Source organism: Etheostoma spectabile, chromosome 21, assembly GCF_008692095.1.
Source record: "Etheostoma spectabile isolate EspeVRDwgs_2016 chromosome 21, UIUC_Espe_1.0, whole genome shotgun sequence".
Lineage (NCBI taxonomy): Eukaryota > Metazoa > Chordata > Actinopteri > Perciformes > Percidae > Etheostoma > Etheostoma spectabile.
In genome coordinates this window covers 3,609,641-3,632,500 of record NC_045753.1, presented here as the reverse complement: position 1 = coordinate 3,632,500, position 22,860 = coordinate 3,609,641, and the positions used below count along the sequence as shown (strand labels likewise).

The window sequence follows — 22,860 nt, the reverse complement described above, 5'->3', positions numbered from 1 at the left end:
AGTGCATTTATTGGGGACTACTTTCATCTGCAGATTAATACACATTTGGTTCTTTAGTGAGTATTTCCCGCAGCAGTATGGTGATTAAAATTAAAACTACAGTCTGTGTGTTTATGGTAATGACGAAATATGTCAAACGTGTGGCTTATTGATGTATTTAGTAGTTTTTGAACAACAATGGATCTTTATGACAGAGGAGATAAGATGTATCAGGCTTTGGAAACACGCAGAATACTTCTTAGTACAGTAGAATAAATTGATTGTTGTTTTTGACAATAAGAAAAATATAGAACATCCCTGGACTTATCCTATAGATGGACAAGACAATCGAGTTTCTCCAGCAGAATTCAATTTCAGTGTTAACCAGGTTTGTTAACCAGGTTTGTTGCCTAAATTACATCTCGACATCATGTTAATGCAGAAAGCGGACATTAACCGGGTTGCTTTGATGCATTTAAACCTGCTGAATGGCACTTTATATCTGTGGTTTCCCACTAACTGTTAACTAATCCTAATACACAGAGAGAAATGTTTACACTGATTTTACTTACTTAAAATTTCACAGTCAAGTGGAATGTATGGCTAACCACACCTTCCACTTCTTTGTCAGAACAGAGAGAGGAGGAGGTGTTTTCTTTTAAGGCAGGGCTCTTTTTGTGTGTGTTTGTTCATGGGTGGGTGCACAGACCTACAGTATGTTGAGCTCTTTTTGCAGTGAAACCTTGAGAATGTTTTTGTAACACAAGCAGCAAGATTGCTACTCTAGTGTATGAAACGGATGCTACAAATCAACCAAAGGAACAGACACACACACACACACACACACACACACACACACAGTTGTGGGTAGACTTAGCCAGTAGTCGAGCAAGTGAAAAACACTCAAGATGAGTCAGAGATGTGGTTAGAAAAATATGAGCTTTTTATTTATATTCTCAATTAAGGCCCTTAGGCAACAAGAACCATTAGCAGAATCTAAATTAAAGGAAAATAAAATACTTTCACTAAATAAAAGTAATTCACTTGAGAGTCATAAAGATCACAATATCCAAAAACATACTGTTTCCTAATGACCTAAAGGCATTTCTGAGGGTATGCCACAGATTTACGTCCAACACCCTTTAGTTTTCCTCACGCTCTCCTTCTGAACATATTCAACTGCCAGACTATATAGACCAATATAATACCAATATAATAAATAATAACTCCAACAATAATAACCAACTCTACAACGCAGGAGTGGCTCAGGTGACTAGACGGTTTAAAAGGCTACATACAGCCAAAATGCATCTATAACACTAGACATTCACACACTTTATGTTTACAATTAACATCAAAATATGAGGAATGGTTAGGATAACAGTGGATTGAATATTGAAACCATTACCAAACATATTAACTCGATATATAAACATATATACAGGCAACATTGAAGGTCTGTTTTTGAAGGCTAAAATAGGTAGCATATAGCTACAGTGACGGCAGCCATGCACAAACACACACACACACAATGTAGACTGCAGCACATACTGTAGATAAGACAGACATGCATTGCTTTGCTTTCTTTTGTAGCATTGTTGCTCTGATGCATTCTGTATGTTCGTGGAGTGTGTTTGTTTTTAATGTCAAGGCCGTTAGGGATTAAATCCCCCCCCCCTATGCGCTGTATAATTTGATGCAGAAGGAATTACTTCTCTCATGTCTACTTTGTAATATTGCTTTCCACAGTTTAAGTTTGCTCATGACATACTGGAGAAATGAGTTTAGTTGCCTGGTCACAGAGAACAGGACCGCAGCTCTATATTGAAAAGCAAACGTCTTGCACAAACACACTCGACAAATCTGGTGAACTCTGACCTCTGCCGGGCTGCTTCCTCTCTCTGTGCTGCAGTTTTCCTGAGAGTCAGAGTTTTCATTGTGTTTTCACTCTACTTGAGAACAACCTGTAAAATGATATGACAACGCTTGCATAGGCCTTTTCACTTGTCGTGTGGAAACCCGTTTGGGGTTAAGCTGAATTCCATCACGGTTGTCCTGTTGAACTGTAGTTTCCAGTTAATTCACTGCTGGAATCCAACTCCTGTGCTTTAAGCTGGTAATACAATAGATTTTGTGTAATTTACCAAACATTCCTTTCACTGAAAGCATTTCTTGCATTATGTGTCACTGCCTGAGCTCATTCTGAACAAATTAACATTCTTGTGACCAAACAGGACAAGGAACACCCTACAACATTTTTTTGCGACTACAATAATCCAAATATGGGGATTTATCATTTTAAATGTGTTATTTTGTATAATTAGGAGCTAACAAAGCATTAATCAATACTGAAACAGTTGTTATTTGCAGCCTTTGTGTAATGATTCCACAACTTAAGTCAGTTTATTATTAAGACACTTCTTGACAGTGAACTACTGCTTAGCTATGACACATCACTAATAGCGTTGAGTAGGTCATATATTGTTGTTCAATTAAATCAGTGCAATTGATTAGCTTTCCTACCTGACTGCATATCTGCTTTTAAGAAAATGGCCGACAGTTTACTTCATTTAACCCTGAATTAGGCGCAGCAGCAAGTACACTTCCTGATAAAAACAGACTGGGAGAGAAGCTGCTCCTCTATGGAGAGTACTGGTGTAGTGGATCTCAGAGTGGTAAGATGGCTGCTCACCCGCAGACAGGAGCGTCATTAACACTGCACAGAAAACGAGCGGCTGACCTTTGCCCTCCCTGGTAGACATCTCCAACTCCCGCTGCCTCTGCAGAGCCAAAAACGTTCTAAAGCATTATTTACGATTCTGCGGAGGCTCCACTCAGAGCTTTTTCTGTAGCCTACCTAAGGGACCTGACGTTTATACTTGTGCGTGGTGTGTGCTTCAATCTCTTTAAGGGAATAGCATGGCCGGCATGTGTGTGTGCATAGGCAGTGTGTGGTCGACGAGTGAGAGATTGATGGTGATTTGCTTCGGAGTGAGTAGTGACTAGAGGTGTAGTGAGATAAACAACGTGTCTCCCCTGTGCTTTCTGACCACTGTGGGAACTCTGTAGCAGGAAATGTTAACCCTCTCCTTTTCTTGTTGTTTATGGAGAAGGAGAACCAGGAAATGAGTCAGGGCAAGTGCAGCGGTACCAAGCCACGTGTAGTTAGGCAAGGTCAGGCTACAGCGTAGGGTCCTTGTCTCCACTTATTTAATGACGTAGCTACGAGCATAAATCAACAGGTTGGATACAACATGTTGCCCTCGGGCAGGTGCTACAGGACCATCAAAACGCAGACCACCAGACTTAGGAACAGTTTCTTTCCCTGGTCTATAATAACACTTAATGCCAAACAAGCTTTGAATGACCTTTGTGCAAATTGTTGACTGTCTTATGAGGACAACCACTGTAGAAATACAATTGTACAAAGATAATTAAGCCTTTTTTTCTTGCTTCTAACCACTCTAAAAACATGTTTTATGCCAGTAAGAGAAACGTGGATTCAATTAAGCAAATTAGGATCACTGCAATAAATAGTAGCCTATCACTTTGTCAGCTTGTGAGATCGAATGTGTGAACAGCCCTTTGTGCAAATCTAACCATAGAACTTGGATCTCCCCAATCCTGATTTCACTTCACTGGCTGCCAGTGAGAAACAGGGCAGATTTCAATATTTCTACAAGGCCTTCCAGATGGCTTTTCATTGATATTGTATGTTATTGTTGTGTGTTGTTATTGGTATGATATATTATCTTACTTGTAGGACTTGCACTGTTTTTATTCACACATGAAATCCTTTGTAACAATTAGTCTAGAAAGCTGTATAAATATATGTAATTACTCATTTGTACTTCCTATATACTGATAAGAGTTCTCCATCCTCATACAGTTGTTATTCTCTCCATGTCTCTTTCCTATTAAACAACCTCCTAAATTATGACTTCTCCAGTGAAGGGAATCCGTCCAGCCAGGCTGTGTACTCTAAGCCCCCGCCGTCGACCACAAACCACATTGGAGGAGGAGGTGAAAGCAGCCCAGAGGAAGTAGAGGTGCTGCTGGCCAATCCCAAAGCTGCCTCCCGCCAGCCGTCTTTCCTACGTGCCCTCATCAGAGCCTTTGGGCCGTACTTCCTGATTGGCTCGGCCTACAAACTCCTGCAGGATGTCATCACCTTCATCAACCCTCAGCTGCTCAGGTAGAGAGAAAGAGAACATTTTACTGCCGTGCCGTCGTTCCGACACCATATTTGCATGTTTGGAACACAAACAAGCTGCCAGTGTTCCCAAATACTATTTTAAGGGTGTCTTTTTGAATGTTGTGTCCATGTTTTTACATGCTGGTTTGCCTGTCAGATAATTTTCTATACTGCTTTATATTTGATCCATTTAAATTTGAGACCAACATAGGGAAGAAAAGAAGTAAAAGCTTGAGCACCCTGCAGTATTCTAACTTACACAATGACATAGGCAGTGCTGGATTGGCTTGTGGGTCCAGACAGTATGTGAAGCACTCACTAAATGTAGACATATTGGGGAGTGACCACCTGTTTTTAAGATTGGAGGTTTCTCTTTTTGTACCAGTTTTTAGTCATTGCTTTTTTTGCAGTATTTTACAGAGATTCTTGCACATTTCTTAGATCTTTCAGATTTTTTCCCAGAATCATTTGACGCTTCATTGATATACATTTTAAACCTTGAAATCTCGACTACAAGAGCAAAAGTCAAATCTCTAACCAGAGTTGAACTACGGTAGACGCGTTATCTATTGTCATTTCCATTTCCATTAGTTTGCTCTCTAGCTTTTGCATCTCAATAGCATCCATCCACCTATTGTTATGCACATTTTAAAGCATTGCATTAGAAAAGCTGGATGGAAATAACAAAATTCAATCAACCTTACTTGATTGTGCAAAAACATTTTAAAGCTCACTTGAGTTTTATTTTTTGTCAAAAGAGTTGATGCGCTAAATGGGATATGGGATATTGTCAGAACTTTAACAAGCATTTAATTCACACTTTATTAAACGTCAAAAATGAACGTTACTGAATACACCGTGTAGTTTTTCTTTTGAATCTTACTTTCAGTCACTATGACCACTACGGTCAGAAACATTGTGCCAAAATAGGAACAATATCATATGTGTCAATGTCAATAGGCTTATCTGCTAATATTAGCTACCGAGTGTTACCTTGAAATCATCCAGCAAATAGACAGTACCGTAGGGAGGTTACCTGAAACAGGTGATGTATCGTCACCGCTCATTTTACACACAGTTTGACTAAAAATCAAAATGTTTAGTGAACACTACTAGCTACGTTTTACATTTTGAGCAGTATGCACCCCCACTAACCTGGAAAACGGTTTTAAAACGTGTCGAAGGAACACAGTGTCTCCTGCAGCAGGGAGGCAGAGGGACCACGCAGCATTCAGTAGTGTTAGCTTCTTGTCTCATTTGGGGTCCGACAAAAAATCAAATTCAGCGTCCACAGTGCTATTTTCCAATAAAATGTAGCTGCATGAGTGCAGATTTCCTGTTGGGGATTGTGATGCTGTTTGTCACTTTGCCTAAGATTGAGTGATAAGTACTCGCCCTGTTGTTTACTTGGTTGCCATGACTTTGCGAGTGATGAACTCCTGTTACTGTTCCAGTTGCTCACCCTCAAAAGGGAGAGAGAGAGGATGACAGTTCGCTTGAGTTCAGTAGAGCAGACGGCTCCGCAGAGTCGTGTAATTCCGACTTTATGACTTTTCATAAATAGCTGAAGGAGCGGCGGTGCACGGTGTACTGTACATAGCAGAAACCTTGTTGTGCGTCTGTCCTATTTTTGATACCATGGGGAAATTTTACCGTGACGGGCAACCGTCAACATATTACATAGAGGAAACACTGTCCACCCCAAAGGGACTTACCATCTACAACAGAAAACAAACTCAACCCCGCTGCGCATGTGCAACTCCCAACGAAGATGGAGGCCTCACTCTGTAGCTAAAACAGAGAGCTCAACACACAGGGTGAAAAGAGGAGATGCCGCAATGTGCATTACAACAAAAATATGGTGTTTTTTGCAAATTAAGCTATGTAAACCTATTCTGATATAACCTCAAAAAAACAATTATGAACCTGAAAATGACCAAAATATGAGCACTTTAATATTCCCTTGACAATTGAATGGAAACACAACTAATGATAACTTTTGCGTGACTTACTATTACATTTCTTTTTTTTATCAATACACAGTAAAACTGACCATCTGTTGAGAGTGTAAAAAAATGATGTTTTGACCTAACGTGAGGCCATGGAGTTGGCTCTGCCATCAAATATCTACTGGGCCCCATGACAGGCAACACCATTAGCATTGAGCTAACTTACCTTTAAGCTGCCTTTAAATGCACCCAAGCAGATACTCAAGTCTTGACCTGGCCTAACATTTACATTTTACTTAGGTATCTACGGAGGCTTAAATACATGGCTGGTCCAACTGGCTTGACAAGACAACTTTATCTGAATGCCATTCCTCGCTCAGTTACCCAGCTTTCACCCCTGCTTATCTAGCAGCTTATCACCTGCTTAACTAGACTTACATATTAGTTTTCAGTCATATCAAACCTTTCTACTCCATTCTCTGACCTAAAACACTTTTAAAGGTTTTTTAAATTGTATCCTCACTTAAGAAAAGACCAGACTTGGCACCATAGACCTGCCTTATATCTACATTGTATCTACTGAAGCCGGACGTAGGCCCTTGCTGTAGCCTAACGTAAACCTTTGGAAAAATGTCATGTCACGGCGCTGTGATTGGTCCGCTCAGCCGTGGCTTGGTGACATCGCCTTTCCTCTTACTCATTTCCTGGTTCTCCTTCTTCATAAATAACATGAAAATCAAGGAGAGGGTTAACTTTTGCTGCTGCAGATTTCCGACCGGGGTCAGAAAGCACAGGGGAGACACTTTGTTTCTCCGTCTATGCGATAATACTACAAAGAAATTGTTTCTGTTTTTGCTAGGTACCCCCTGGAACCTTGTCTAGAAACCATGGGGGTCCTGGACTCCACTTTGAAAACCACTGGTCTAGTGAACGCTTGGCTTATTTTTAAACAGGTTTTAGGGGTCAGTAGTTGTTTCTAAGTGCAGAAATGTCTCCTACTCACGCATACCTGAGGTATTTTCTTACGGAACATTGACAACAGCCCTCCGTCATCTAAGGTTTTGTGCCTTTCGATGCAGTTGCTGCCACGACAGCCCATTTTGGTTTTAATCTGTGTTTCTGTAGCATATATGGTTTTTATGGGTTGGGGTTGCTAACTTTACGCCCAACCTTCCAACCCCCCACTCCTTTAGGTAATAGATTACAGTCTCATATAACATGGGACTGGACAGACTGGGTGCCATGCACAAACTGCCCCCGAGACATCCAACTCCTGCAGCTGTGTAGTGAAAGCCTCAAACTAAAACAGTGTATCTTTTGCAGTATTTTGTACCAACAGCACAGGAAACACAGAAAGGCCAGAATATGTCTTATAGTTCAAGGTCAGATTTTACCATCTTGCTGAAAGTTTATAGCAAAGTCATGAAAAAAAGACTAGAAAAGGTGTCATCTGGAATCTTGTTTTTTGTGTTTGTGTAAAGTCTCACAGACCAGCACCCTGTCTGAGGCATGGTTACCAGGTATTAGTAGTTGATAAGTAATTCAGTAGCAGAAATGAAAATCTTTATATAAAAGGTTTAGTGACTAGTTGCTAAATTATGAAGTACTGAATATACTTAAAATTTCTTTTTGTCCATAATATAAGATCATTTTACATTACCCTCACTGGTACTGAAATGCCTTATACACTACACCTCGAGAATAATGTTCCTTTTCTTCTTTTTATAGGATGCTGATCTTGTTCACAAAACAGAAGGGTGCTCCCGATTGGTGGGGTTACTCGCTGGCCTTTCTCATGTTCTTCACAGCCTTCTTGCAGACTCTCATCCTTCATCAACACTTTCAGTACTGTTTCGTCACCGGCATGAATGTACGCACAGCTATCATAGGAGCTATCTACAGGAAGGTAAGCAGATAAGTAGCTAAGATGGTTTTCTGACTGTGGTATTAGCATGCACGCTCCCAAATGTAATTGTGAACTGTAAATGTAATGTAAAACTTGTAAAAAGAGACATTTTCTTCAAAATTATATTCATATAACACATTTTATTTTATAGAAGTTACATTACGCTTCACAGAAAATAAAATACATTTATTACAGTTTTTGCTACTGTTGTTTCTCTCCCCCCCCCCAACATTGTTCTGCAGTCGTTGGTGATAACTAACGCTGCCAAGCGTTCCTCTACAGTGGGAGAGGTAGTCAATTTGATGTCGGTGGACGCACAGAGGTTCATGGACCTCACCACCTTCCTCAACATGTTGTGGTCTGCTCCTCTTCAGATCATGCTAGCACTGTATTTTCTCTGGCAGGTACGTGCACAAATTACACGTGGGTTACTGTAGATAGTTATGACTATGACCATATTTTGTTTACATGCACACATATTTAATAAACACAGGACTTTTGCTTTTGCTCTGTGTTTGTTTGAATTATTTTTGCAGTGATTTACTGACTGATTTTACAGAACCTCGGTCCATCTGTGCTGGCTGGGGTGGCTGTCATGATCATGCTGATCCCCCTGAATGCTGTCATTGCCATGAAGACACGAGCCTACCAGGTATGAGCCGTCAAACTAAGATTCGACGGTAATTTCATCATTGTCTGTTGACCTAGTGAGACTAAGTGGAACCTCATCAATGATGTAAACATTTATACCAAGAAAATAGGGTTGCTTATGTTTTGGTTTTACTCATGTGAAGAAGAAATAAAAAGTGAAGTTATCCTTTGAAATCATGATATTAACCAGAATTTCACACTGCCCTTGGTCAATCACTGTTGGATCTAGTGGATACCAAGATCAGCAGGACTTTAGTTGTATCATTTGATTGTGTAAGTTTTAATTTAAAAAGAAGTGTGAAATATGTAATTATACATTATTCACGGAGTTACCTTTCCCCAATTTATGATGTTTATTCACAGATAAAGAACAGTTTGTCTTCTTGCACTCATCTTCATCCTCCTCTTCCTCTCTCCCAGGTGGAGCAGATGCAGTACAAGGACTCTCGTATCAAGCTAATGAACGAGATCCTAAACGGAATCAAAGTCCTAAAGCTGTATGCCTGGGAGAACTCCTTTAAAGAAAAGGTCCTTGCCATTCGTCAAAAGGAGCTCCAAGTGCTGCGCAAGACAGCGTACCTGGGAGCTCTGTCTACTATGGCCTGGACCAGTGCCCCTTTCTTGGTAGGCTCAGTCCAGATGTCTGGAAGCTGACTTCCTTTTAACAGACTGCTTTGTGAAACTGTATTGGTCTGAAATTATGCATTTGGTGAACATCATGATCAACTGTGGACTTCTTTTTAAACAAAACTTGCGTGAAGTAAAGTTGAACGTTAAACCCGGCAATTCCAAATTGGGCTTCTCCGATATTGTCTTCATGTATGGTATTTTGACGATGGCAACATGAGTATTTGCATTGTTGTTTGCCAATAAGGGCTTGTTAGAACAAGCAAGTCTTGTTGCCTCCAGGCAGGCTACATAAGCCCATAAATCTGTTTGACAGCTGTAAATACAAACCAAAGCAAGTGTTTGTGATCAGAAATTACAATGGCGGCTCTTTTTATACTATTTTGGAAACCTGGTGATAAACAGCTATTTTGTTTAGAAACTATTTCTGTATATTAACACTTACATGTTTTAAACATAAGAATGATACATCCTGGCATGATCATCAAGAATCTCCCGATGAAGTTTTTAGCCCCTAATCTTAATCCAAGTCTTTTTATATTATCTGCCAATACCTAGTGAGATTTGGTATTTATTTATTTATGATCATGCTTGGCGAGATGGGTCATGATCGTAATCATTAGACTCTTCTAAAATTTGCAGCCTTATTGAGCAAGTCTTATAAGTGGGCTCTTCCCATATTTTGAGTATTTAGGTCAGCATTTGAACGTGGCATCGGCTGAACGGCAGAACATTTAGTGTAAAATTGTAAGTCTCATTGTGCAGTCGTTTGGCTTCAAACTGTTGGATTATGCTGCACCAGTTTGCAGTAACTACATTTCTGATACTACATTTCTGACACTCATACATTTACATTTACAACGTGACCTGCTGGCAGAAATTATGGGTAAATAATCATAAAACTGGCCCCCCTCTCAAAACTTGCTAAGTTTGACACAATCAAGTGCAAATGCTATAGCAACATTATATTGCACTTTTCATCAGCTCACCACCTGTTTACTGACCCTTGTACCGTATTTTTCTGACTGTAAGTTTCTCCGGAGTATAAGTCGCATCGGTCAAAAAATGCATCATGAAGATAAGTATAATATACTATATACATATATATAGATATGTATAAGTCGCACTGGACTATAAATCAGATTTATTCCGAAATTTCTTTCACAAAATCCAAGACCAAGATCAGACATTTAGTCTGGAATTTAATCTTATTCAACTACACAATAGCACACAGAACAACAGGCTGAATAGGTGTCCAGTATGTTAACATACCACATTAACAGTTATTTAGCTAACAATAGAATTTAGAACATACCTGGGAGGTTGAATAGGCTAAATTAACATAACAAGCCAGCGAGTCCAACAAGTTACCAAGCTCCCAATCTCATTCCATATCACTGAATCCAATGAATTCTGCAGCATATAGTTGTCACAAGCCTAGATTGCCCCCTCGCTGCCGTAGACGGTAATGTTTACTCCTTGGTTCATGTTTAAAAACATGTTAAATTATATATATACAGTATATATATTGATATATAAGTTGCACCTGACTATAAATCACAGGACCAGCCAAACTATGAAAAAAAGTGTGACATATAGTCCAGAAAATACGGTATATTAGTGATTATGAACTGTTGAATGTGGTGACTATCACCAGCTGTGTGTGTGTGTGCGTGTGTGTGTGTGTGTGTGTGTGTGTGTGTGCGCGCGTGTGTGTGTGTAGCACCACAACCCTGACTGCTGTACATCTCTACAGTAAACTGATTGACCTTGACGTCTAAGCGGCGTGTTTGCCAATGTGTTTTCAGGTTGCCTTGACATCGTTTGCCGTGTATGTGACTGTGGATGAAAAGAACACCTTGGATGCGGAGAAGGCCTTTGTGTCACTCTCACTCTTCAACATCCTCAGGTTTCCTCTCAACATGCTTCCCCAAGTCATCAGCAGCATCGTGCAGGTAAGAACCTTTTATCCACTTTCTTCCCCCTTTTCTACATGTTTGTTGAACGGTTTTATCGAGTGTCTATGTGTTGATTCTGTGTCACAGGCCAGCGTCTCACTGAAGCGAATCCAAAATTTCCTGAGTCATGATGAGCTGGACCCAAATTCAGTAGACAGAAAGAACACAGCCGCAGGTAAATAAAAACAATGCTCCTTCTTTGGTTAAGGTTACAACATGTCTTTGAGAAAATGTGCAGTCATCATTTGTCATCTTTCCATTGTGTAAACTCAATAGTCTCTTTAGTTGAAAGGCTTTAGCATAATGTCTCTGCTTCCCACTTGTATCTTTCACCCAGAGCCTGAAGAGCTTTTAGATGACTAATACTCAAGAAATACTTTCCAGTCTTTTATCCTTACTCATTGCATCTCGTTGTCACTAATTCACATGTTCTTGCTCAACAGAGTTTTCAGTGACAGTTGTCAACGGGAAATTCACCTGGGCGAAAGAAGATCCCCCTATTCTGCACAAGTATGTATTTTATGCATGTTATGTGTCTTTTTTTGTCATAACTGAGGCTAAAACACGTAATTGGTGACTTTGTGTTTGCAGCATTAACATGATGGTGCCTAATGGCTCCCTGCTGGCAGTGGTAGGCCACGTTGGCTGTGGGAAGTCCTCCCTACTCTCTGCGCTGCTAGGTGAAGTGGAGAAACTGGAGGGAGAGGTTTCCATTCGGGTAAGACTTTGTTTCATGTTCTGTATAACAAACAAGCAAGTAACAGGTTAATTTATCCTCTTTATGTTCTCTGTTCCTCCTTAGCTGCACTAATCCATATTTAAGTAAGCAATGGATCAATGTTGTGTAATGTAAAATCTGTTGCTTGTCGTAAGGAACCCACAGAGAATAATCACCCAACTCCGCAGTTCAGCTCAGATCTAAGGAGCATTTTAGTCTTTCAACTCTTAGTTCATTCACACACCGACATGAGATGTGTTTCTTACATTTACTATATCCATGCTAGTCATGTGAGAGTACCAGCTAGAGCCCGGACAATAAAGTATTTTAAAGGCCGATACCAAATATTTGTTTTTTTATAAATATGATATTCCGATGTATTGGTATGTGTGTATATATATCTTTTTTAAATCCAGGAAAAGAAACATAAACAGATTTCCCTAACATTAGTTCAGTGTAGTTATTTATGAGTTCTCACTAAAATAACATGATAATAATTTGTTTTATTGTCACAACAGAACAGAAGAACATCAAAATATATTAAAGTTCTGATAAATGAAATGTATAAAACTAAGACAAAGTTAAGCTATGAAACTTAAAGTCCTTTGAACAAAAACACAATAATAATAAAAAATAATCAGTGATGCCAACAGGGACATTGTAGAGCTCCCTCTGGTGGACAGACTATGAAACGGCGCACTCACAACATGGTTCACCCTCCATTTTATTTTATTATTCTTTTATTCATTTATCAGAATCATTTATTTGTCATTATAAATTATTCTGAAGAATGAATATTTAACTATTTTAGTTTTTTTCTCAGCCATTATAAAAGCCGATACCAATAGTTGTAGGCTCTAGTTCCAGCTCTGTTATGCATTGGCACCATGTGTACATACATTAACAAAAATTGGGAAAAAAGAGGGAAATCAATTAATTAGGCAGTCAGTTGGACTTTGTTTGTATACAGCTGTATGCACAAGTTTTCACACAGGTGGTGTTGAAGGGTTATGTTATTTAAATGTTATTCTAAAAACATGCATTCAACTACTCATCCGCTTTCTTTTTCATGTCAAATCTGGACAATGAAATTGTATTATAGAGCTAACAGGGTTTCCTTGTTTGAACATAAAAGCATTTCACATTTTTAGTCTGCGCAAAATCTTTATTGGTATCGCATACAAATTAGAAAGTGGTTGAGAATGCCTTGAGCAAGGATCTGCAAAATGTAAATACATGGCTGTCAGAAAAGATTACCCCCACACATAAGTAAGCCCATTCTTTTTGGTTCCAAAATAAAATTAGCAAGGTCACCAGTTATGGTTAAAGTTGGAGCGTTCCATATAACTGCTAAATACAGTGTAAATGATCTGAGCTGCATTGAGACAGGTTTTTATGGGGTGAAACTATGGTTTTAAAAGCCCTCACCAAAAAGCCATCTTTCTGGACAGACCCTTTCCTGGAGTTCTAGTCCAAATTTCATTTTGGTTATGGTGCCATCTCCTGGTATACCTGATTATCACAACGTTTTGAAAGCAAACTATAGGCTCAAAATGAATTGATAAGGGTTATGTTAAAAAAATCACACAAGTACACATCTTGATCCGGTTCATTTAAAAAATCTTAAAAGAATCACTTATGTGAAAAGCTGCTCACTTTCAAAATGGTAAAAAAAAAGCATGGTGCCAAAGGACTTAATTATTAAAGAGAGAAAATCATAGCACCTTTAAAGGATGTAGCTTGGCAGATTTTATTCCTTTAATATTTTAATAGGCAAAAACACATTTTTCCACAGTGCAGCAGTAGTTGAATAATCTGCCCTCAAATCTGAAACCGAGTGTATTACTGAGCATGTTTAATGTGGCCTTAAAAATGTAAATGGTTACAAAGTAGAATTTCAATTTTCAATTCCAACTCAAATTATTATGACCAAGAAACAAAAATCAAGTTGACGTAGCTACCCTGCCACCTGCTTACTGTATATATGTTGATCATATTGTCTGTTGTCTTGTCTTGATTGTAGTGCTGTTTTACAACAATCAAAAGTAGCCTTCAGACTTCATTGTGTTTTTATCCTTAGGGATTTTTAATGTCAGCTTACAGTATGTAATTGCTGCTGCGTGGGGCTTTTTTGTAGTGAGTTTCACCTCAATTTTAGTTTATTTATAGTGACAAATCATAACAGACGTTATCTCAGGACGCTTTCCAGATAGAGTAGGCCTAGACCACGCTCTATAATTTACAACATTTCCCTCCCAAGAGCAGTGGTGAGGAAAAACTTTATAACAGGCAGAAACTCAGACAGAACCAGGCTTTTGGTGGGTGGCCGTCTGCATCTGCCAGTTGGGAAATTTACACAGAAAAAGCAGTTGGTATGATGCACAGTGGCAATTATAGTAGCAATAAAGATAATAAAACAAGTAATAGTAGTAGGGCGTAGCAGAGTGTCGAGCAGGACCATGGCAGCAAGTGCCACTACAATCCAAGGAAACCTGTGAGGCTAGAAAGCATAAGGACTCCGGGGAATAAGCTCCCCGGAGCTAAGTTAGTAACAAGCATAAATGGGACATAATGGCACACAGATGGAGAGAGAGGAGAGAGTATTTCAATGTATCAAAGGAAGTCCCCCAGCAATCTAAAACTATAGCAGCATAACTAAGAGCTGGTCCATGGCAAACCTCGGCCAGCCCTAACTATTTATCCAAGAGGAAAGTTTTAAGCTTACTCTTAAATGTGGAGACAGTTTCGGCCTCCCAAACCTCAACTTGGAGCTGGTTCCACAGGAGAGGACCCTGATAGCTAAAGGCTCTGGCTCACATTCTACTTTTGGAGACTCTGGGAACCACAACATTGCATTCTGGGAGCCCAGTGCTCTAGTGGGGCAATAACGTACTATGAGCTCTTTAAGATAAGATGGTGCTTGACCATTTAGAGATTTGTAGGTCAGGAGAAAGATTTTAAATTAAATCCTGGATTTTACAGGAAGCCAATGCAGAGAAGCTAATACAGGAGCTATATGATCTCTTTTCTTAGTTCTTGTCAGAACACAGCATTCTGGATCAACTGGAGAGTCTTAAGGGACTTATTTGAGCATCAGGATAATAAGGAACTGCAATAGTCCAGTCTCAAAGAAACAAATGCATTCACTAGTTTTTCAGCATCGTTTTGACACAGCAAGTTCCTAATTTTGGGAATGTTACGCAGGTGGAAAAAGGCTGTTTTTGAATTTCTTTCATGCAGGCGTATCAAAAATAACTCCAAGACTTTTGACAGTAGTGCTGGGGGTCACGGCAAAGTTCGGGGGTGTTTAGGGCCCAGCACAATTTGATAGGATCAATACTACTCACATGTCTGCATGCTAAACACATGGGAGTGGTATTGATCTTACTCAAGGCAAGAACGTGATTTAAGTGAATTTCCCAATATGTGTGAACTGATGAATTGAAAGAAATGTCAATACAATTAGTTTACATACTGTATAACATTATAGCATTCACAGCAGTTAATAGACTAATGTAACACTATATCTCTCTAGACATAATCTGTGGAATATGTCTATGGTCTAGGAGGACTTATTTGGTAGGATTTAATTAAAAAAACGCATGTTAAGGGTTGCCTAATGTCAGTTTGTCTCCTCTCCACTATTAGGGATCCGTGGCATACGTACCCCAGCAGGCCTGGATACAGAATGCCACGCTGCGGGACAACATCCTGTTTGGGAAACCCTACAATGAGCAGAAGTACCAGTGTGTTCTGGAAGCCTGTGCCTTAACTCCTGACCTGGAAGTGCTGCCTGGAGGTGATATGACTGAGATAGGCGAGAAGGTACAAAATAGAGAAACACTTTCATTTTCTGTTCTCCTACTAAGTAAAACAGTTTTGTTTCTGTTTTTGAGGAGCCCACCCCCGGTCATACAGTGATTTGAAGCGTTTCTGCTGATGTGTCTTCATCATGCAGGGCATCAACCTCTCCGGTGGGCAGAGACAGAGGGTGAGTCTGGCCCGAGCTCTGTACAGCGACACCGATGTCTACCTCCTGGACGATCCGCTGTCGGCTGTGGACGCCCACGTAGCCAAACACATCTTTGACAACCTCGTCGGTCCAGAGGGGGTGCTGAAGGGCAAGGTGAGGAGAGTCTAAATCCAGGTTTTCATCTTTTCATTAAGAAATGTACATCCGTTTATGGTATAAAAAGCCCCTCAACACAACATGGTAAATGACCAAATACTGTATGGTTAGTAAATATACTGTATATCACAGCTCAAAGCACCACTGTGCTTAAGTACAGCATCACTGAACTGCTGGCATGTATGTGGATTCTTGAATAGAAGAAGCTGTGTATTATCTTATCTTTTTACCAAAGAGTAATTTTATCAGTTTATTACTCTTCTTTGTTTTGTTACGACAGCAGTTTCTGATAAGAGCTAGTTGAGTTCCTCTCTTGCTGGATTCTGCCAGTAAAGTTTACATATTGCATTACTGATTATGTCATTGAGGTTGTGCTTGTAATAGAAGGTGTGCCTTTGTTTGTCTGTACTGTTGTTATGTGTGTAGTTTATTACATAACAAGGTTTATTTTGTTGTTTGACTCCAGACACGTATTCTGGTGACACATGGCATCAGCTTCCTGCCCCAGGTGGATAACATTATAGTGATGGTGGATGGCAGGGTGTCAGAGATGGGCTCCTACCAGGAGCTGCTCAAACAGAACGGAGCCTTCGCAGAGTTTCTGAGGAACTACGCCCTGGAGGACATTGTCGAGGAAGAAGAGGCCACTGGTAGAGCATCACTTCCTTCACTCTTATTTCACCTGATATCTCATATTTTATGGTTGAGCTTCTTTAAAAAAAACGTACTGTTTTACGCATTGCTTTTACAGAGGAGTTAATCCAAGATGACGAATTGTTCCCTGACGACGCCCTTAGCAACCACACAGACATGGTGGAGAATGAGCCTGTGATTAATGAAACTAAGAGAGATTTCATAAGGTAGGAAATATATCTTTCTCTTTACCTACAAGGCTAGATATTGTTTTCTCATAAATAAGAATAATGAATACAATTTAGACAGGGGAGCCATTTCACTAAACTGCAACTGACTGTATATTATTATTTGGTCATACGACACACACTGGAGACATATTCTTAAATGCTTATCTGGTGAAATGTTTTATATATGGCATCTTCCAAATAAGTTGAGCAGTAGTACTAGTGTGCACATCCCTACTGGTGAGGTGCAGGGCAATAAAGGGGCTGGATACAACTGAAAAGAATGAGATGCCCGCACTCTGCTAATTGCAGTTGTATCTTCCAAATAAGTGCCGTACACGGACATTATCTTTTCTCCCTCCTTTACAGGCAGATCAGCATCATTTCAGCAGACGGAGAGAACCCCCGATCCCGCTCAGTGAGGAGACACGGCTGCAGCCAGAGGAAACACTCCGAGCAACAAGAGAAGAAACCACAGGATATGCAGAAACTCATCCAGACAGAGACCATGGAAACAGGCAGGGTCAGTCTTTTCTTATGAAAATGTCTCGTCTTCTTGTCCAGTTCTACGTTCAGATATACAGATAGACATTTTGCCTTTTTATTTTGAGGCCAAAAGTTTTTAATTTGAACAGATATGGAATCTGAAACTAACAGCTGGAAATTGAAAGGCCATTCTTAAGAAAAAAGTATTTTTAAGAACATTTTGATATTTTTATTAATTATTTTAGGAGACATTGCACCTAATAAGATTGATAAAATAAAACATACACTTATTTGTATAATATTTCCCGTCTAAACATTTCAGCTGCAGACGAATCAAATCACATTTTCCTGACTGCACCATTTCTGATAATAATCACAAGAGATAAACTGGGTCTGATGTAATCAAAATTATAAATATTTTTACACTTCATTTACAAAGTAAAGTTTGTTGTTGTATTTTATTTGTATATTGTTGTATGTTGACAATAAAGTTAATCTTAATCTTTTAATCTTAATTATGTACATAACAGCACATCATTGTAAATGTATTTGTCATTGAGGGGACCTCGACTGAACTCTGTCACTCCTGTCTACTGTCACAGGTCAAAGCGAAGGTGTACCTTGAGTACGCCAAGGCGGTGGGAATTCTGCTGTCTGTGCTCATCTGTTTCCTGTACGGCTGCCAGAGCGCAGCGGCCATCGGAGCAAACATCTGGCTCAGCCAGTGGACCAATGACGCCTCAACAAACCAAACTCAGGAGAATGTTCACATGAGAGTGGGGGTGTACGCAGCACTCGGCATTGCACAAGGTAAGAAACACAGACAGGCAAATTCCAAAAGAATGGATTGCGGCCGCTGATAGCATCATGAATTGTGCATCACTTGCAACTGTTATGTGCCCTGTCTTGAGGTCTGATTCACAGAAGGTATTGCGCTATTGATATTACAGCTCATAACGTTTTGCAGCAGAGTGCAATTTGCCCCAATTCTGCATTTATTGCAATTGTCTTTGTAGCAAAGTATACTTATTGCCTTTTCTGGCAACAACACATCAGGCAAAACATTAACAACAAAAAAACAAACATTTTTTAGTTTGTCAGTGCTGTTGGTGTTTTAGAACTCACACCGTCATAGTGTAAAAGAAGATGGCATAATTTAAAGTGGAGGATAAAAGAAAAATATCACTGCCACCTCTAACATCCCTAGTGCATGCGCTTCATTTACCACACACTCAAAAGACACTAATAATTTCACTTTAATTGCATGTGGCTATTGGCATTGGTCTTTGTGAATTGGATTGTTAAAGCAATGATGCTCATTAGCAAAGAAAGGGGCCAATTTTGTGCCATCTGTATGAATATTACCTCATTTAAATATGTGCAAATTCAAGGAGTGTCATTCACAGTAATACTGGTTTGATTTTAAATATGCCAAAAAATCATATGGTGATAATAATAATATTCTGGCTTGTTGACGCAATGTCATACTATCACACATAGCAACAACAAGCATGGCTGAAAGAAAACAGCTCAGGCAGTCAGTCTGTCAATGATAAATAAATTAATAAATAATGCATTCAACTAATAATACTAATAATTTTGCCTTTAAACTGTATTTCAGAGAAAAATTAAGTTTCAATTGTGTGAATAATAATTTAAAACTACAAGTACATTTCCAAAAACTAATCTAACTTAAAAGTGCACCACCTCAGAGTGTCAGTGAAAAATTTCCTGTTTTCAAAGACCAATTTCACCTCAAAATAATAGCAGTCCACCTCAAAATTATATTTAGAAATTAAAGCTGCAAGCAGCGTAGGACGGGCCCTCGCACCTCCTCGCACGTCGGGGTTACTGGCGAACGCCGCTCCTTACAGAATTGTTACCAATGAAAAGGGAACTGCATGCTGAGTTCATTGATATCTCACACAAGAGTGTAAGTAATCTAGTTAATAAGCTGTGAAGTGGGCTTGGTTAAATCATAGCGGGCGGGCCAAACCGTGACCAATGAAAAAGGAACTCTCTACTGAGTTCAATGTCACCTCACACAAGGGTCTACCTTAAACAATTTAAATGTTATGAAAGGGGGCCTGAGTAAGTGGGCGTGGACAATAGCATAGGAGCCGGCTCAGTATCACGTGCAGACCAAACATTATAAGTTTCATTTAAATTGGATGATGTCATATTAGACTGATTTCCTGTTGCCGGCCGGGGGGGGGCGCCATGACCAAAAGTCAATTTTTGCCTGTATATGACCTAAAAAAAAAAGGACCCTTGTCAATCATGAGAAATTTCAGGCAGATATGACAATGTACACTAAAGTTACAGCAACTTCTTTGTTCATTGCTTAACGCTCAAGATAGCCGCCATGCCACGCCCACTCAGTTTGATGAAACGTTTTTCTTTTAATAGCTTTTCATCTTTAAGGTGTTGAGATCGTGCAGGACCAAAGTCCATCGGATGAAATCTCTCGGTGGAGTTTGTTGAAGTACAGCACCTTGACTTTTAGACCTACTTCCTGTTTCCACCAGTGGGCGTTATGACTTTGAGCCATTTGACAGAAGAAAGAAGAATTCCTTCAGTTTCAATTATGCCTTTTCCGTTGTCGGCGCTCGGGCCGTAAATATCAGGACATTCTGATGTGGAATTTCAAAATAAAAGCTCTCTAAAATTCCATATTCAATCTTTGTTCCCTCTAGAATCAGATTAGTTAATTAGAGTGATTACACTGACCGTATGCATCACAGGGTTAAATCAAAAACGTATATATATACTGTATACGCAGATATCTCTGTAGATATGCTATATTTTGGCAGCACATTTTGGAGGGCATTTTACCCTTTATGGGTGCTTTGAGAATTACACTGATTCTTTTTGTCACCAAAGGCGCGTAATCCTTTGGTGAAAATGCCAGTGAGTGTCATAATAAGCAATGCATGAGGCAAGGTCATTTTAATGCCAAGCCCCATTCATGTTCATGCATTGATTGTTGACTGATATGCTGCCACATCATGGTGCTAACATTATTTTTGTGTTACTTTCACTCCATTGTGCCAAAATGTCAGACTTTGTTGAAATGAACTAAATGTATTTGCCTTGCAGCCAGTTGAAAGGTTTTTCTACTGTGAGCCCACTGAAGAGATGCTGTGGGCAAGAGGACATTCAAATGACTGGGATTGTGTAGCATAAAGGTTTACTGTTGTTTCTTTTACAGTAAACTTCTGACGGACAGACGCTGACTGTGTCTACTAGTAATTCCATTACCTTCTCACTCCACAATAAAACCTTCTTCTCTAATATCTTTTTCCTCCACTCCTACTCCTCTGATTCAACCCCATTCCAGGTATCCTGGTCATGATGTCTTCCTTCACACTAGCCATGGGGAACATCGGAGCAGCCAGGAAGCTGCACCATGATTTGCTCACCAACAAATTTCACACGCCCCAGTCTTTCTTTGACACCACGCCTATAGGACGCATCATCAACCGCTTCTCCAAGGACATCTACGTTATAGACGAGGCTCTTCCAGCGACTGTACTCATGTTCCTTGCCACCTTCTTTATTTCTCTCTCCACCATGATAGTTATCATTGCCAGCACACCCATCTTTGCCGTTGTCATAGCACCCCTGGCTTTCGTATACGTCTTTGTACAGGTACTCATGGAAAATGTTGCTCATGTACTAAATGGTCCTCTCTCTCTCTCTTTTTTTCCTCGCAAATGTCCTCTGCCTGGGATGGCATGCTGCATGCATGTTGGAGCAGCAGTTTATTAACTTTCCAGTTTTACCTTTTTTTTCTCTTAATTCTGTGATGTTGTCCCTGATGAGCCTGCTGTCACACCATTTCACACACTCAAAAAGACATGTACACTGTCAGGTGGAACAGTGCAGTCTGCCCCAAATATGCACACAATACACTGAAGTTAACTTTATGTAAAACCTGACCTAAGATTAGTATTTATTACAGGAGCCAAAAGTAACATTACTCAGTCTTTAAGTAATCTATAACCTCCCTCTAGTGGTGGATTAGTGTTACAACTGTATCAACTTCAACGTCTTTATTGTAGGCCAGTGTGTATGGATTTGTTTTAGAGACTTTTGCTTTCATGGCAAAATGGAGCAGGTTTGAACTGAGTTCTTAGGTGGTATAGTAAAAAGAGTACTTGGCTGGTTAGATAAAGGGTAGTGTGTGTGTGTGTGCGTGCGTGTGCGTATGTGTGTGTGTGTGTGTGTTTGTGTGTGAGAGCATGTAATAGAGTATCCATGAATGTTAATACATTCGGAGAATTCTTCATTTTTTTAATCATTTTTTATATTCATGATTATGGCTTATGAACTTTGGATGATAAGACCAATCCACATCAAATACATTTCTTTAATGCCATTATAAAATTCTTGTTTCTGCAGTGACATTAATTCAGTTAAGGCAAGAGGTAAACTCAGTTTTTACTGACATGGCAATCCCTGGCCTCATGTTACCTTACTTAAGAATGATTGTAGTAAGGTTCATGCAGTAAGGTATACAGATGTTAAGAGCACTGGTAGTGAGTCAGATAACCTGAGTTGATTTATTGGAATCCATATTAGAACAGAATTAATAACAAATACATTATTTGAAGGTAACACAGTAGCCTGTATCAGTCATTCCGAATCGACACTACTCTCAACTTTAAAGGCAGTGTACCAAGTATGAGGTATAGGGTCACAAGCTGCAATATATGACACCCACTGAAGGCTGATGACAAATTCACACTTCAAGAGATATTAAAATCTCTGTGGGTGGCCATGTGAAGTCACCAGTGGTGGTAGAAGTTTATCTTCTGATACCACAGTTGTGTTGTACCACTTGATTTGTATTGACCTCTACTTTTAGAGACCTGTGCTGGCTCACAAGAATTGATGCATCTTGTGTTTTCTGTTTGTCTGGAGCAGACGTTTTCATCAGACATGGACCAGGTCCAGGTCCTAATCCATTTAACGCAGGTGTTGTTGTGTTGTCCCCCTTCTCACAGGTGTGCTATTGTTGGTTAACTGCCTGTTGTGCCGTGCCTACTGTATGCTGCGGGCAGCCAAGCTCACGCACCGCAGCATGCTCGAGGGGGTCCTGCGAGCCCCGCAGGCCTTCTTTGAGAGCACCCCCACTGGGCGGTTACTGAACCGCTTCAGCAAAGACGTGGATGCTATAGACTCACACATCCCAGACAATATTGACATATGGATGCGCACTTTCTGGTACACACTGAATGTGCTGCTCATATGCTCTGCCCTCACCCCAATGTTCCTCATAGTCATAGCCCCGTTAATGGTGTTCTATTGGTGGGTTCAGGTAAATAGGAAACAAGTCTGCTAACTCATTAATACAATATGCATGTCTGAGAGTGTGTGTGCTGGTAGACTGTTGCATG

General features: G+C 39.9%; 1 protein-coding gene across 1 annotated transcript in view; it reads left to right on the top strand.

Annotated features, from left to right (window-relative positions):
* The window catches only part of abcc3 (ATP-binding cassette, sub-family C (CFTR/MRP), member 3), a 63,686-nt gene that overhangs the window by 31,909 nt on the left and 8,917 nt on the right, over positions 1-22,860 (top strand). The window contains 16 exon segments of the mRNA XM_032502320.1: positions 3,929-4,174; positions 7,852-8,029; positions 8,272-8,433; positions 8,589-8,681; positions 9,101-9,304; positions 11,116-11,262; positions 11,353-11,440; positions 11,709-11,775; positions 11,857-11,983; positions 15,632-15,808; positions 15,942-16,109; positions 16,579-16,762; positions 16,864-16,972; positions 17,342-17,495; positions 18,061-18,268; positions 20,799-21,109. Of these exon segments, the coding sequence (XP_032358211.1) occupies positions 3,929-4,174; positions 7,852-8,029; positions 8,272-8,433; positions 8,589-8,681; positions 9,101-9,304; positions 11,116-11,262; positions 11,353-11,440; positions 11,709-11,775; positions 11,857-11,983; positions 15,632-15,808; positions 15,942-16,109; positions 16,579-16,762; positions 16,864-16,972; positions 17,342-17,495; positions 18,061-18,268; positions 20,799-21,109 (2,623 nt within the window).